General features: G+C 36.1%; 2 protein-coding genes across 3 annotated transcripts in view; one reads left to right on the top strand and one right to left on the bottom strand.

Moving 5' to 3' along the window:
• The window catches only part of gogo (thrombospondin-1 like protein golden goal), a 398,554-nt gene that overhangs the window by 249,520 nt on the left and 131,574 nt on the right, over positions 1-17,460 (bottom strand). The gene's annotated exons all lie outside the window — the stretch shown is intronic.
• LOC111502047 (uncharacterized) lies at positions 13,014-13,767 on the top strand. The gene has a single exon (XM_023156010.2). The coding sequence runs from the start codon at positions 13,117-13,119 to the stop codon at positions 13,663-13,665; it is 549 nt and encodes a 182-aa protein (XP_023011778.2). The 5' UTR covers positions 13,014-13,116; the 3' UTR covers positions 13,666-13,767.

Genomic DNA, 17,460 nt, shown 5'->3' with positions numbered 1-17,460 from the left:
CTAGTGCTAGTCTAAGAAATCGCAAAAGGGTTTTCTATGCAGACACCCGATCAGAGTCTCCACTCAATCGCTGCCTTAGGAAAGTGAATGATCTAGTCGTAAGCCATCAAAGTCTTGATTTTTTCGCTGTGATGAATTAGAAATAAGTCGTTTAAAAAAAAAGCGCCATATATACCTGTTTTTATTATTGTTTCTCTCGTACGTAATTTGAGGTTTTTATTTACTCTGTGTATTGTTAAATCATATATTTTATGTACCATGACATTGACTGTATACATATAATCGGGTGTAAACCTGTTCAGGATGCAGTTTAAATAAAATCTATCTATATATCAATCTATCTATTTTGGAGTCCATTCAGAGAACACAAGTCATTGTCTATGCTCGTTCACCTTCAGTTCCTGGGTCAGCTGAATTGTGTACGGGTGCAGGTCCATAGTCTGCGAAAGGCCCATTTCTTATGAGCGACGCGAAATCGACTGCCATGTATTCTGATGCATACTCTCACAGACAGCGATTTTTTTGTCAGATTTTGCGTTTCGTCGACGTATGGGTGTTGGTCGTTCGTTTACTGAACCAGTGGACTCAAATATATCCATCACAATGCGGATAGATTTGTCACAATGCGGTCGTCATTATAGCCCTATAAAGACGACCATAAAATGAGCGGAGTGCGCGATACGTTGCCCGAATAGGACACCCATTTTGATCAAACGATTTTATTGTTTGCACGTGTTGTTGAATGTTATATACGGCCATGGTGATTTGGCAAAACAGACTGAATAAATGACAACTGATTTGACAGATGTAGCTGCAACAAAATAGTCGTTATCAATTGTCAAAGATCGAAAGTATTTGTTGAAAGACCCTTCAAAACCTCACGAGGTGCCTCATTGACAATTTGTTTCATTAGAAGTGGGCATTTCAAAATCACAAGTGTACTTTATGTGAGAGAAATCAACTTCGGATAGTTATTTGGTTTCAATCGCGAGTTGCTCCATATCCTGTCTCTGTAATTTTTATATTGTTGACTTTATTAGGCATTCGAAAGAGCCAAATTGAATTAGTTTAATTATTCAGAATTACTAGTGGAACTACATTAATTCTCAAGTTTCATCAGACAGAGGGTTTGAGTAATGTTAATATCATTTCCACTGGAATTGCCTACAAAATTGCCTTTCATCCAACAACGATAACCTTGTTATTTCTCACTCGCTTCTATAATGTCTCTGCATTTTACCAAATGATGTTTTTGTGAGCTTGATATTTCTCTTTGAAGCCATTTTTGGAAAAGGTCCCGTTTTTTATATTACATTTCTTTTGAAATGATTATGATATATAAATATATATTAGATGTGTTTATACTCCATAGAACACCAATAATGCGAAACATCAAAGAAATGTAATTTCTGATCACATCGAATATTTTCCCCGTTTTCATCGATATTTTCGTATCTCATCTTGCGTTATGAGATTTTCAACCATGTCATTCGATACATGTTAATGGTGATTCTATGTCTTTTGTAAGAACAAAAATCTCAATGACTTATTTTTAGGGGACTAAGACTGAAAAAGTCGAGTTTCAAATCTTTTTTTCTGTAAAAAAAGGCTTTGAATTCATGATTGAATTTGTTTCTATCATGTGAGGAGATGAGTGACACACGCTGAATTCATTTTTACAAACTGTTCTTGTATTCTTTCATGCGTATCTTAAATGATCTTCCAGTTTGACCCATCTTTGATATTAGATGACTAGAATTTATACACTCCTGATCTGACACCAAATTCGTGTTTGTGTTATTTCTGATATGTATGCTCAAGTAATCATTGGATTTATACGCTATATGTGCTCAGTTATTCCAGAAATCTTTTCACTAGTATATAGTGTTATATAGTTACGGTTTTAACAGTTTCCAAGAAATAAATAAATAATATTTTCAAAAGTATGAATTGTGATAATTTTATAGTAATTCATGATTCCTGCTTGGGTAAGCTTTCCAATTGGGATGAGTAGTTCATATGCTAACATATAAAAAACTTGTTTTTATGAAATTTGATTTCATTATTCAATATAGCTGCCAAAATCAGCTTCTTTTGAAAATTACCTCTTCATTGGCACTAATTTTTTCTAGCAAGCATCTTTTGAGGTCTGAGAACAGAAAAAAAGTCGCTGGGGGCCAGTTCTGGAGAATACGGTGGATTCGGGAGGAATTCGAAACTCATTTCTTGCAATTCTGTCATAGTTTCTATCGATTTGTGACATGGTGCAAGTCTTGATGAAATAGCTCTTGCTTCTTCTTCGAATAGATCCATTTTTCTGCGAGTTTGTCCTTCAATCGCTTCAATAGTCGTTATTGATGGTTTTTCCCTTTTCAAGATAGTCGCTGAATACCATATCATGCGCATCCCAAAATTACCTCTCGTTCAAAATACTTCTCAACAGTTGATTTTTCTGGTGTAAAGTCCAAATAATGTTCATCAAACCAAGCCTTGGCTTCAACCGTATTTTTCCGTGCTTCATCAACACACCAAATTCTTTTCCATCCATTTTCTCCAAACTAATGAAAGTGACTTCACTCAAAATATTCTATCCCGCAAAATAATAGTCAAACAGCTGTGAAACTTGTACACGTGTCTTTTTAAAATTATAAGTAACTAAAATTCAATTAAAATTAAATATATTATCTGTGTGTTAGACTATGAGTTAGCCTAAACTTACACTACTTTTCCGGAGTAGAGAGGATTTGATCCTCCAGGAGAAGGGAATTTTAAGAGCAGATAGTTGTTGGTTCAAAGATGGATCACAAAAACACCTTCCAGTTCCTGTCAGCTGTTTTCAGTCGCAGACCAAGGACAGATATATCTAGCCTAAGGACCTATGCGACTGTATTTCAAGCGGAAATCTATGCTATTGAATTGTGTGCGGAGAAATTGGTAGAATCCAACCTCACACACAGGCCAATAAAATTTTTCTTGGACAGTCGAGCGGCGTTGGAAGTTCTTGGCTCTTACCGTGCAACGTCTAAGTCGGTAGCAAATTGCCAAAAACGACTACAATAGGGATAAACTACGATGTCATCTGAATCATCATATGCAGAGACTTAGACTGTCGGAAGACAGTGTGTGTTGCCTATGTTTGGGAAATGATGAAACACCAGAGCATATACTTTGTGCCTGCCCCGCTGGGGACAGAATAAGATTTTTAGAGTTTGGCAAAGCCGTACTCTTATCAACTGACCTAAAAGATCACCCACCATACAAAATAACCGGCTTCGTTGAGAAGCTGGGTTTATTTAGTCGAGTGTGAATAGGTGTGAGCCACAATAAACCCTTGTGGGTTGCGATGGAGGGTCGAATAGACCCACTCACTTGTGTCCCAACCTAACCTAACCCTAGCCTAAACTTTTCTTAACGAATATCACAGTGAATTTTATGTAAGTTTTGATATGGAGTTTCATCAAGTAGTTGGCAATTCCATCCAAACCATATTTGTCTCCGTATATAGAAAGAAAAGATCCATGGTCCTTCGATTACTAGCAGGTGAGCCGGGTGATATTCAAAATATCTTGAACAATAACTGTACGGTCGACGAGTCTAATACTTTATTGTAGACATGATTCATGATATTGTGAATATACGAACTGAACAGTTCTATTATACACCACCACATGAAAGATTGGCTAAAAATACTGCAACAAGACTATAATTCGAGCCACGTATACAGTCAAGTAAAATCAATAACAAACATTAAACTCCGTATGTCAAAACGCAAATCTGTTACTTGTAGCTTTTGTTTGTCAAGATGTTTGTTTCATTGATTTCGAAACTTTCGAGATCCAATTTAGAAGTTACCAGCAACCAAGTTTATAGTATGACAGAATCGCATAATCGAAACTTCAACGACAGTATCCCATTCCGCCTTAGATCAATGTATCTTTTGGTATTGAGCAGCAGCTAATTACGAAATACTAACTAACTGTGAGTTTTCGAGTTGAAGAACAACTTATTCAACTTCTGCTAGATTTTAAAAAAACTGCTCCAATTACTTCTCAAGTCAATTATTGAGCTTGCGAAATAAATGTTCACCTTGGATGCGGGTCAAATATGCTCTCATATCTCGTTTCTCAATATTCATAAGCTATTTCTACTGCGACAACGAACATATGAATTCTTATGTATTATATAATCGCAAGCTCCAAACTCAAAATGAAAGTTATGAGTACAAAAGCAATGTAGAGTACTCAGAACAACATACAGTAATATAAAAACGAAACACATCTATGAACGAAACTGAAAATAATGTACTTTTGATACTGAGAAACCGAATTTTTCTGATTCAACTACGAAATGTTTGCCAGAACTTGTTTTTCTTCGCTTCCAGGGAGCTCTCTGATCGGTCTATTTCTTCCTGGTCTCCGGAAAACACGGAAGCTTCTTGGGATTATTGCGTCAAGAATAGGACAGATGTCAAATTCTTCTGATAATAATTTTGGAACCAAAACTATGTGGGAACTTTGGGAGAGGTACCACGAGGGAAGTTAGAGAATCATTATCATTACTGGTGGAGTTTTTGGTTAGTGCTGTCCAGCATGTAGGAGTATAATAATCTGCAAAAATAATACTCTGGATACATCTACTGGACGAACAGGAAATATCTACAATAATTGTCCCTGCGAAGAAAACTCCTCAAATGTGTGGGATGCACATCAAATCCCGTCATGTGATTTTTCCGGCAGGTATGCCAAATCTTACTAAATGAAATACAATGGGAGAGGTGAATGTACCGAATTTCAATTCGAAATACTCATTTTCTCAGTACGTGTGTACCTTTACCCGAAATGTTCCTCGTTGTGTTAGGAAAGTAGTTTATTTTAGTCAGGTATTTGCTAAATACTACGTTGTGAAAATTTTGTGGGAGATGAAAATTCAATAAATTGATGGATGTAGCCGTTACTACGTGGTAGGGGATCATAATGAAAATAGAAATGAAAATATAGAAATTTTCATTTCTCTTTTCATTCGTTTCAAAGCTCAGTTCAAAATATTCATTTTCTTCGAACATATGTATCTTTTTTTTGCAGTCACCAGCGTAATTAGATTTTTGTGAAAACGTTCAGCAAAATATGTGAATTATAAACAACTTCAGAGTCTACAAAATCGGGAAAACTAGCAAAATGGTTTCTGTGTCATTTTATCCCACTTTTAGAACTAAATTCAAGCATCTTCTACAATTTCAATTATTTTCATGATAATTTGTCAAAAGCAAGAAACGAAAAGCTGTGCAAAAACGAAGGGAAAAAAGACGGGGTTATAAGTATGTTTTGAATAAATGCCAAGGAAGATGGTTCCAAAACCAAACGAATACTGTATTTGCCCTTTCAATTTGGAGACTCTCCAAGACAAATAGTTGCAGAACCAAGCTTGGACATCGTCCAACACTGCAAAACAACAGGTTGACACCAAAGCCTAGTCCTGAAGTACCAGACAAATGACGAATCTCATTCGGCTTTGCAACTGTCTATCTATAGAAGCCTTATTGTTTATCTTTTATATTCGTAGATTGAATCGATCCCATATATAGCATAATTCTGAGGAGAGATAGTATACTGTAGAGCTAAAAATATATTTCATAACGAAGTGTAAGATATCAACATGACTTGCTATAACTCACACCAATTTTCACGAAAAGCAGAGAGTATATTAGCAGGCGAGGAAGTTCAAAGTCATTAAGATTCCAGAGATAATTTACGATAGGATAATAATTCACCAAAGATAGTGTAAACTGGCTTCATTCTGACATCATGATGAAGATACAATTTTATTATATTCAAATCTAATTGCGAGTTAACTCTTAGTTACTATATTTACAACTTTGATGCTTCATTTAACGTTTTGTGAGGTGATGAAAAATATATAATGAGTGTTATATTTTGTTACAAAAAACATGTATCTCATTCACATCATTTACCAGCTCATGTTGCAACAATGTGAGTGTAGTGAGGCATAAAATTGATCTACATTTGATCAATAAAATGGGAAACATGAAATATATTGAGTTATAAAGGATGATTCCATATCACAGCATTTTCCAGTCATCTATCACCAACATGGCAAAATATTGAGCATGGTTAAGTATTCATTACATGAGTTGTATGTAATTTTGCTAAATTTCATTCACACAGTAAATAACCAAAAGTAAGTAAATTGTACGTACAATTCAATAGAATTGAGGACACAATTGGTCAGTCGGTAGCCAAGCGGTTCGGCGTGGGTGCTTTGTTCACTCACTCGAATTGACTGCCGTGTTGGTCGGTGGTTCAAGCCCTAGTCTGAACGATCGATCTTCACTTGCTACCGTCCAACCCGTGTTAGGAATCACACGTTAAAAGGTAAGACCTCGTTAATCCTTAGCTCGCACAAGTTTCGACTTCTGAGGGTTGTCGTTCGTAGGGGTGCGACAGCTGGTTAACGGAAAAACAGATTTTAAACAGATTTTTTTTTTTTAAACAGAAGCAAAATTGCATGTTTCATGAAGAAAATAACGTACCTAAATATAAAGCAGCTTTTGCTGGTTTAACCAAACCATTCTGGACTTCAGTCACGTTTGAAAGGAGTAACATTGAATACTTGAGCCATAACTATTAGTCGCAGGTCTTCCCAATCCAAAGCTAGAATCTCCTTTTTTTTGATGATAGACTCGATAAAGTTATCCCCTGTATCTTGATCAAGTCATCATTGACAGAATTTTCCTTTCTTGTGCCAGAAACGTTACTTCGTTTGAATAATAATTCAGAAAGGGTTTTATCCAACTTGTTAATATCATGTGTGAAAATGATTGGATTTTGACGTTCTACAGAGATTTGAACACCAACTGGAATCATTTTCAAAGTATTGGAGAATTTGTGCCTCAATTCAAAATATCGGCTAACCTAAAATGAAACAGATTAATTAAGAGATGCACTTCATTTTTGAGTCTTTACGACGAGTTGGTAGGGCTCATCCAGAGTCTATTCTACTACTACAAAGAAGTAGAGTTGAATTGGAACGGCAGGACAGTTCAGATGACTAGATCTGTCGAAGTTTATACTGATAGTCGATGCAGAAAGAGAAAGAGAAGAATCTGTCTCGAGATCATCTCATGAGGAAGGCGTTGTTCCACCACGAGGTAAGTATACGTCTCTCCGGCATCTAGAATGAGAAAGAAGTATACTATTTCTCTCACAGAAGGCCAGTTCCATCATGTTTTCCCTACCTCACAAGAAGGTGAGGTTTTTTAGAAACAATCCCATGTATGTCCCCAAAGCATGTATTCATTGTTTCAAAATGGCGGCGCTGATACCAACTAACTATCTATTTGTTATGACATGCATGTTATATCTCACTTTTGAAATACACGTTTTTGAAAAATATTCATTTTGAAAATTGAAAACAATGCTGTGTTCCCTTAAGATACAATCGAACAGAAACTATAAACGTACTTTGATGTACGTACTGCAATTATACTTGAACTCATTTCGCTACGCAGGACGTATTTATAGTAGAATACGTGTTTACATAATCTTAAAATGGAACGGAGGAAGTAAAGAGTGTTTGTGTCGTCGTTTCAAGAACTGCGTATCGCCGGATGTCGACTCAGCAAGTCAGCATCAACCCTGATCTTGTTTATCCATGTCACCTTATGTATGCGTTGAGAATATCAATAAACAACAAATAGCATGCATTACAGATAGATAAATTCCCAAGATAAACTAGCAGCTGAAGAAGAATATTTCAAATCATAAAAAACATTAACAAGCTGATACAATGATGAACATGAATAAATAATATGCACAAAAATATCACGAAGCAGTCACTTTTTCATTTAATTTGGAATTATAATAAAGGGAACATCTATCAACCCTTATCTCCTAGGAAAAACATCCACAGATCATGTAACTGGAAGAAAATCAGGGAAGTTACACCGTTTCGCCCCTTCTTTCTTTATCATTCATGACTGAGTTCATCTTGAAATAATGAGCTTTCAGAACTTTAAAATTTTACTAGCACAAAGTTACAGCACTTTTAAGCACTTGTAAATGCTCTAATGGTCAATTTGTTGAGATTATCAAATTGAAGCCATCTTTTTTATATGCTCGTTAAACTTTCTGAACAAATTACACAATTTCGGAGGGTGATAATTGTCACTTTCTCCATCCACCCCAATAACATAAAGAGTGGTGTAGTTCAAATGCTCATTCTTCGCATCTGTGTCTAACAAATTCGAATATTATTGTTGATCACTTTGAATGGTATTCTAAACGTTCATCAAATCTGAACTTTTTATCATTTTGAAATATAAGCTTCGAAAAAAATACAGAACATATTCCACTTCAAGGATGGCATTTTCAGAAAATATGGTCGACATTTTTAAAACACTTCGTTTTCTTTCAATTATTTCTCGCTGTGATTCATTTCATCATTCGTTTAAATGTATTCATGTATTCCAAATGTTTAATAAGATGTATTTTGATACGATCGTCATGTTGTAATGTGTATGTGACAACCTGACGATACATTTTATCCTTCAAAATTTCAAGATTACTTCAAGAAAGAATCATTTATTCAATTCAATATTAGAATAATTGAATTTTTCTTCACCCTAATATTTATCATTTGTATTTATTATTAATTCATTTGTAAACTGATCACAAATTGAATAAAAATGTGATTTTCATTTCAGTTTATGATGTATACACGTACTTAGGTTTCAAGTGTAATCATATAATAATAATGATAATAATAATCGACTTTCAGTGCCGTTGCTTTTCGAGTTTGAAAGCCGTGGGTTTTTGGAATTTCTTCCACTTTCTTCGACTCTATTATTTTCAAAAAATATGTACAAAAAACAAAATTGAGGAAATACCCCAACAGAAAATTTTTGAAAATAAAGGGCGAAGTTCAGTTCAGTTCCTGAATAAATTGAACAACTGAACTGTTCTTCCACTTAACCCTAAAAAATACCTCTCTATTGAATGTTCTTTAAATAATACAAAAACAAAGGAAAAATATACAAATGTGTCCACACTACGGCAAGAAAGTTTACAGAATTAAGAGCAAAACGATATGAAGTTCTGAACTTTCAAAATTATTTATAAATGAAATACATATAACATTAAAAATTGAACAATACCTATCACTAATGAAAGAATAAAATAATTCATTAAAACCAAAAGAAATAGCAAATTCAATAAAAACTTAAAAGAGAAATTCCGTAAGATTCCAGACGGTGAACTCTACGTAAAAGTAGCAACCTTATTTAGATAGGAAAATATCGCTTTTCCTGTAGAACAGCAAATAAGTTCTGAAATCATATCACTGACGTGTATTGAATAGATGGCTAAATAGATTATAATTGAATTTTTGATGTAAAATATGTAAGTATTTGGTTGCCACAGCCAAGCAACACCTAATTTATTTGGCAACAGGGCTATGATTCGGATCACAGATCATTTATTTGTTGATGTCAAATGTCATTTTCAACTGTCAACTTAAACTTTGTCATTGGCTGGTACCACACATGTACGAATTGATTATATGTCATGTGTCAACCTCAAGTTTGATATTTATACATGGTCCTCTTCAAGGAACAGCAGGTGGTTTTTCTATTTTCAAAAAATTATATATTATTTTTGATGTGAATTATTTGTGTTTGTCTCTACTTTCCTGAAATATTTTTTTTGGTTTCTACATCTATCAATGTTGTGTCTACATTTTAATCATCCTGCCGTCTATAAATCTGTCTTCTTATCCATATTACTCTCACCATTTTTCCCTAACGTGCCAAAAGGAGTATAACTTCAAAAAATAATATTGATTACTTAGATCAAACCCTGATAGAAAACTAAAATAGATATGAAGTTAATTTATATCAATCACTTTTGTAACGATTTGCATCTATATTAGATTCACAATTCACAAAGTACTCGTTATGTGACAAGAAAACGTTCAAAGTAAAGATGGTTTAAAATCGAAATCGAATACATCAGTCATTCATATTATAAATTCAAACTTGAAGCTACCTCGTTGAATATATCAATCGAATAATCTAGCCTTTCAGAATGAGTGTCTGGAATATCTAATCAGCCAAAACAATTACAGGTCATTGCCGTTTTCATGACAGAGTTATTCAGTAAAATAAAAATTATCGATTGTATAAAAGGTTAAGAACAGAAAAGTGCATCAGCAGTTTTCTATCAATAGTAAAATGATTTCATATATCCTACTATGTGTTCTTTTAGTCTCTCTTGTGAATGGAGAAGCTCCGAAATCTAACGCCAGATTCTTGGAACAGTTTCAAAATCTGGAAAGTGCGCCCTATCCCCCATCGGGATGGAGACCCTCTGGACCACAGTTTCGGCTTCCCGAGCCATCCCAAGAATACGGCCCGCCATCCCAAGAGTACGGCCCGCCATCCCAAGAATACGACCCTCCTTCACAAGAATACGGTCCACCAGAAGCTGACTCTACTACCACTACCACTGATGTACCTACCACAACTTCTTCTGCTGAATCAGTAACAATAAACATTCGATCAGGAATAGATGAACAAGAAAATGAAGCATTTGAACGAGAAGAACGCGGTGTCTACTATATCTATCATCCAAGTGGGTTGTTGCAGAAGGTGAAATTTGCCACTAATGACGATGTGAAGAATATGGCGTTCAGTGCCAGGCTTCAATATGAAAATGTTGAACCGATAAGGGCCCTGTCTTCACCTATGATCCAATAACCTATCAGTTCAGAAAACATTCAAAATTCAGTTGGTACAAGGTTTGAAACCCACGGACTTTGAACGACGACTTGAATTCATTGCTTGTATTCAGGTAATATTACATGAAAGTCCTAACATATTCAGTCAAGTGGAGCGATGAATCGCGATTCCACAATAATGGAGTTGTGAATCGACATAACAGTCACTATTGGTCTCAAGAAAATCCCCACTGGGTCCGCGAAAGTAATTTTCAAACTACTTGGGGTATTAATGTATGGTGTGGATTGTTCAATGGCCGCATCATAGGACCTTACTTTTTCAATGAAAATCTCAATGGATTGCGATATTTACATTTTCTAGGAAATGATTTGATACAGTTGATGGAAGATATTCCCATGGCAGAACGACAAGGAATTTGGTGGCAACAAGATGGTGCTCCTCCTCACAATTCACAGGTTGTTACTGAATATCTGGATAGAACGTACCCAAATAGTTGGATTGGTAATAAGGGTCCAATTCGGTGGCCGGCTCGTTCCCCAGATTTATCACCGCTTGATTTTTTCCTATGGGGTTATTTGAAAGATATTGTTTTCACTACTCCCCCTTTGAATGTATATGATCTGAAAATGAAAATTCGACTAGCGTGCAGTGATATTACGCCTGATATTATAAGAGCGACTTGTACGAGAGAAGTGATTCGACGTTTCGAAGCCTGTATAATATCTAATGGGCATCACTTTGAACAATTTTTATGACTTATTTCTAGGTACCTACCATTCTTATGAAATGATTTATCAAGTTATATTATTTACATTGTTATTAATTAAAGATTTGTTTTCGAATACACCTCTTTCAATTTCGCAATTGTTTCATATTCAAAATGATTCCTGACTGAATTCCACAACTCAAAATTGAAACCATTACTTCGAACACCCATAATTTTGACTAATTTTCATGTGATCTGATGCAGAGAGAATAATTGTATGAGATATTTTAAAAAATAATAGTCGTTCTCAAGACTTTACATTATAAGTAATAATTCAACCTCCGTAACCTAATTTCAAAAACCAAACATGAAATGATATCAGAATTTAACGTAGCATCTGAATATGTAATGATATACAGGGCGTTCTATTTTAAAAAATGGAATTTTGGTCTGTAGCACCTACACCAAACACCCTGTATATTTAAAAATATATCAAAATATAGCTCTTATGAACTCCTAAAACTTTTGTATGAAACATTATTGTGTATCTCCTTCAACAAACCAGATATTGCCTGTCACATAAAATGTGGGACACCTGGTATATATATATATTTCAATATTAAATTCTACAAAAAGGATTTGAAGCTTTATACCTTCTATTAATTATCTGCGAGCGCTTTCGACAGTTGGTAGTACTGTCATCTTCTGGCACTCCTCAAACTGCTGCAGTTTGAGGAGTGCCAGAAAATGGCACTCCTCAAACTGTTAAGGAATGTTATAAATCACATTTGACTTTTTTGTAGTATCCGTTTTTTCTTTCAAGTTAGTATTCAAATACTTCATAGTTTTGATATTTTTTTGGCATATTTTGATATTTTGTTCATTATGAAAAAGTTTTATGATATTTGAAGATAAATTTCTAAGGTAAGGTATAGATTTATAAGAAATATTGATAGGTGAACTATCATTACATACATTTCTGTTGATTACATCGGAATTTGTTATACTACCAGTATTGAAAATTATTTTATTGAGAATTTTTTTTGGGATAAGAACTTCTAAGAAGTCTAAGATTTTTTTGCTTAAGGGAAGGGTGTACTAATTTTTCTATTCTTTTTTTCAAACAGAGAATTGAATTAATTTCAACTAATTTTTTATGAAAGGAATAGTAATTGATATAATTCATGATGATATATCAAGTCAATGACTATTTTTTGTGGATACTACCGAATTTTTTGGTTTGTTCAGAATTCATTCCAAAAAATATCCCCTTCTATTTCAAAAACAACTAGTGCCTTTGTTACATTACACAATGAAACAAATAATGCTAAAATACATTCCCTCCCTTGTTGTGTTTTGTAATTTCTCCTTTAGATTTTTTCAATGCTTGCAGTATAAGTTCAAGAAACGTTCAAGCTGAAACATGTTTTCATTATCACATGATCTGAAATGGATTTTCCATGTGAAAAGCATACGATCATAACTGACCTCGAGAACATTTTGAAACTTTAAAATGCGGCAGACATCGACTGAAGATGCGAACAGAATATTCAATTAGCTGAAATAATCATATGCTCTCAATGAAATATTTCATATCGACAGTATAAAAGCAGAAGTATTTGCCTTGTCAATCATCAGTCTCCTTCTGACGACCCAGAAAATGAATTCGTTCGTAGTACTGTGTTTTGGTTTATTAGCTGTGGCATCTGCAGAACCTCCACGTTCGAATTCAAGGTTCTCCAGACAATTCCAACGACAGGAAGCTGCTCCATATCCACCATCAGGTTGGAGACCATCTGGACCTCAGCTTCAACTTCCAGAGCCACAGACTTCCTATGGACCACCTCCCCAGGAATATGGACCTCCCTCACAAGAGTATGGCCCACCCCAGGAAGAAACTACAACAGCGTCTGACCTTGACAGTACTACGACAGAAATACCAATTACTACTACATCTAATCCTGACCTGGATACAGAAGAGCTTGGATCTGGAGACGATGACCAGAAGAATGAAGCTTTAACAAATGAAGAACGTGGGTTTTACTACATCTACCACCCGAGTGGGTTGCTACAGAGGGTGAATTTTGCGACCAACGACGACGTTAAAAATATGGCGTTCAGTGCCAGACTCAAGTACGAAAATGTTGAACCGATCAGAGGGCCAGTTTTTACTTATGATCCTGTTACGTTCGCGTTTACAAGGCTGTGATATTTCAGTTAGTTTGATTTATGTATAGTAAATTATTCTTAACTAATATGTTGTATAATTCTTTGAATCAAATATCGCTGAATAAATGTAAATGTTTCACAACTTTTATGTTAAGCGATCCATTTTATCTTTGAATGAATACTGTACGAGATCTGTTGATTCGGTTTTCATCTCCTCAATCGTCGCAAAACTCCGTCCTTCCATGAGTGTCTTCAATCTTGAGAAAAAAAAGTCGCAAGAAACTACATCTGGTGAATACGGTGGATGAGGCATGATAACGATGTTGTTTTTGATGAAAAAAATATGATTAAACAAAGTTTTCTCCATATTGCATATTGCAAGCGGGACATAACTTCAAAATAGTACTATTTATTGTCCGTACGACCATGTGGCAAAAACTCGAAGAAAAGAGTTTGCGAAACATTTGGTCCTGACTCTCCTCGGCTATTTAATAAGGACCATTGAACTTTGGTTTCGATGTCATAACCATATATCTACTATTCGTCACCAGTTATGACTCTTTCTCAACAGTTTCATTGATTGTTGATGTGCTTTTAGGGCGAGCATCATCATTCACATCTTTTCGGCCTTCTGTGAGAAGCCTTTGAAGATGTCTCTGACTCAGAGTATAATCACCGTATTGCTCTCTAGTAGAGCAATAGGTATCAATGTTGAAGACATCACAGTGAGACAACTGGACATGAGGGGATGTCCACAGGGAGGCGTCTTATCACCCCTTCTCTAGAAGTCTGATACCGTGATTATTCACCTTAACAATAATGGATTCTACACAATTGCATATGCAGATGACATAGTTATTTTGCAGACCGGCAAATTTGTGAACACACTGTGCGATAGAGCGCAGGATGGGCTCAAATTAAAAGGAACATGGTGTAAGGAACACTCACTGTCGATCAATCCCAAGAAGACTGAGATGGTCATTTTCACCAGGAAAAGAAGTTTATCAGGCTTAAAACCTCCCGAAATCTTCAAAAGCAAAGTAAACTTCTCTGAAGAGGTGAAATACCTTGATACTATCCTCGACAGGGAGCTAACATGGAACACTCGCCTACAGAGTAGAGCAAAAAGAGCATATGTGGCTTATGAGCAAAGTCAGGGGATAGTGGGGTGCGCATGGGGTCTTTCACCCCGTGTGGTCACCTGGAACTACACTGCAATAATAAGATCTATTGAATAACTTTTTTGAGATCAATTGCCCTAACACCAAACTGATATTTTTTAACTTGACGCGCGTTTCGCCAACAAAGTTAGCATCCTCAGGAGAAAAAAATTGATACCTAGTCTAGTCAGGTTAGTCCTTATATACTAAAATTTGTTACCTGAGGTTGTATACCTGAAGTCCAATATGGAATTTCTCGATAATTAACTACCTGCAAGTCCTTAGAAATTATTCTCTTCCTAACAGAAGATTAAAAAGCGGGCTAAACGGAATGGGTCCCTTATCGCCATTCATGCTGTTTTTACATTTTGCTATTTCTAGACTCTCACATGCATCGAGTAGCCTGGTGTCATGCACATTCTTAATCTGTTTCAGATTGTTTTCACCAATTCTGTGGTCCTTGTCTAGAGCATGTTGGGCGACACTGGATTTTTCTATCCTTCCGTATTTCATGTGTGCACAATGCTCCTTGAAGCGGGTTTTAATCGCTCGTCGGCTCTGGCCGATGTATTTGCTGTTGCAATCTTGACAACTGATTTCGTAAATCCCCGACCTTTCTGTGTTTTCTAGTCTTTTGGATTACCAAGAAGCTGTTGCAATTTATGAGAAGTTTTATATGCAACTTTCATATTTACTTTATCGAATATCTGTTGTAGCCCTCTTGTAAGCCCTTTTGTGTATTGGGGTTCATATGGGATTACTATAAACTTGTTATTACTCTCCTACTTTCGAAAAGTCGAAGTGCTTCGCTAAACTTGCATTTTCTAATCATCTTGTTAACTATATCTGGGTTAAAACCGTTTGCTTCAGCTACATACCAAATCACTCTCTTTTCATTGTCGTACTTATCTTTCTTTAAAGGAAAAGTTATTAACCTGTGTACCAGAAATTGAAGTGCCGCCATTTTGTGTTGTGGACAATGATTCGAGTCATTGGGAATGTATCTGAAAGTGCCCGTGTCTTTCCTGTAAATGTCAAATTCTATTTCGTTCTGTTCGTTCCTTATGACCTATGTTAACGTACGAAGCCATTGCATGGGGACCAAAAGTTCTACAAGCAACGGCCGTCCAAAAATTATATCAAATACAGCGACTGGTTTGTTCAAACATCACAGGAGCCATGAGAACAACACCAACCGCAGCGATGGAATGTATTACGGATCTGACCCCTCTGGACTTATACCTTAAGGAGGTTGCGTTAATGGCCATGTTATGATTGCGCACGGCTGGTGTAAACCTCGAAGTAGAAATAGGTCAACTGAGGTTGAACCTATTGCGAGAAGCGCTTATTGCGTAACCTCTGCTGCAGGCAACCAGTGATGCAATTGAATTCAGGTTTGTGTTTAATAATCCCTACGAAATACAAATGAAACAGAACATAGAGTCAGATACTACAAATACAATACGCATATATACAGACGGCTCAAAAACCAAAGAAGGCTCAGGATGTGGAGCGTACTCCAGATTACTAAGCCTAAGGATTAAGTGGGGAATGGAAAAAATACCAGCGTGGTCCAAACACAACTGACTGGTATCTCAATCGCCACGAAAGAAATAACCAGGAAAGGAACTTCTGGCAAAAACATAACAGCAGACAAACCCTATTAGCCTTGAAAAGACAACGTGTTACCTCAGGGCTAGTACTAGAGTGCCACCAAAATTCAGCCAAAGCCTCGGTAGATAATAACATCATCCTGAGGTGGGTTAAAGGGCACGACAGGAGTAAAGGTAATCACATTGCCGAAGCGGTTGGACTAAAAATTTGAGGACCCAGTGGCACCTATCGCAATTGTCGAAGTCGACAATTACGGAACTAGCCAAACGTTACACCCATGCTCAATCCCTGAAGAGATGAGATGGAATCAAAGGATGCAATCTTGCAAGGATCACCCTGGGCGACTGTGGGAAGCTGGCGCCGAAAAAATATCTGACCAGAGAAAATCTACGCTCAACAGTAGGATTTCTGACTGGTCACTGTCAACTGAGGAAACACCTCCATAATATAGGGCTAGTGGACACACCTCTATGCAGGATGTGTGAACAGGAAGATGAGACTGTCAGGCATGTCCTTTGCGAGTTTCCGGAGTTATCGTCAATAAGAGAGTGTGTGTTCGGCGAATTTTGGCCTACACCCGCCGATATAAAGGAGATGTCTCCCAGTGACCTGTCCACCTTCCTGGAAAGGACAGGATGGACGATGACCTAGTAGGACAACTCCTCGAGAGGATGTACAATGGGTCACATGTGACCTTAATGCTGTGGGCTCACACTCACCCTTCCTACTCTACAGATAAAGATAATCACCATATGCCACTGTCAACATTCAAAGTGTTTCTGACTACTTAATCAAATTTTTCATACATTCACCTCATTTTTTTATTACAACTCGTATCCATCAGAAGCAATATAGATTTTGATAAATATTGAGTTGTTTGATGATATGACAGCAATCAAACAAATCTATAAGTGATTATGAACAAATGATTGTTGCAGGTAAATGTGCATAGTAAAAATTATAAAAATTATTCGAATGAGAAACTCACTCAGATATAAAGACGCCTATCTGTTCCTTTGAATTTTTGTTGAATTTCAAAATGTAAGTTTTTGTATGAATAT

Source organism: Leptinotarsa decemlineata, unplaced genomic scaffold (genome assembly GCF_025532065.1).
Source record: "Leptinotarsa decemlineata unplaced genomic scaffold, Ldec_3_MD MMD2_tig00026361_RagTag_RagTag, whole genome shotgun sequence".
NCBI classification, from domain to species: domain Eukaryota; kingdom Metazoa; phylum Arthropoda; class Insecta; order Coleoptera; family Chrysomelidae; genus Leptinotarsa; species Leptinotarsa decemlineata.
Note: the sequence above shows the minus strand (reverse complement) of the source record. Positions and strands in the feature narration are given on the sequence as shown.

Excerpts from the sequence above, each read along its gene's own strand:
- LOC111502047 (XM_023156010.2), top strand. The coding sequence starts at position 13,117 with ATGAATTCGTTCGTAGTACTGTGTTTTGGTTTATTAGCTGTGGCATCT.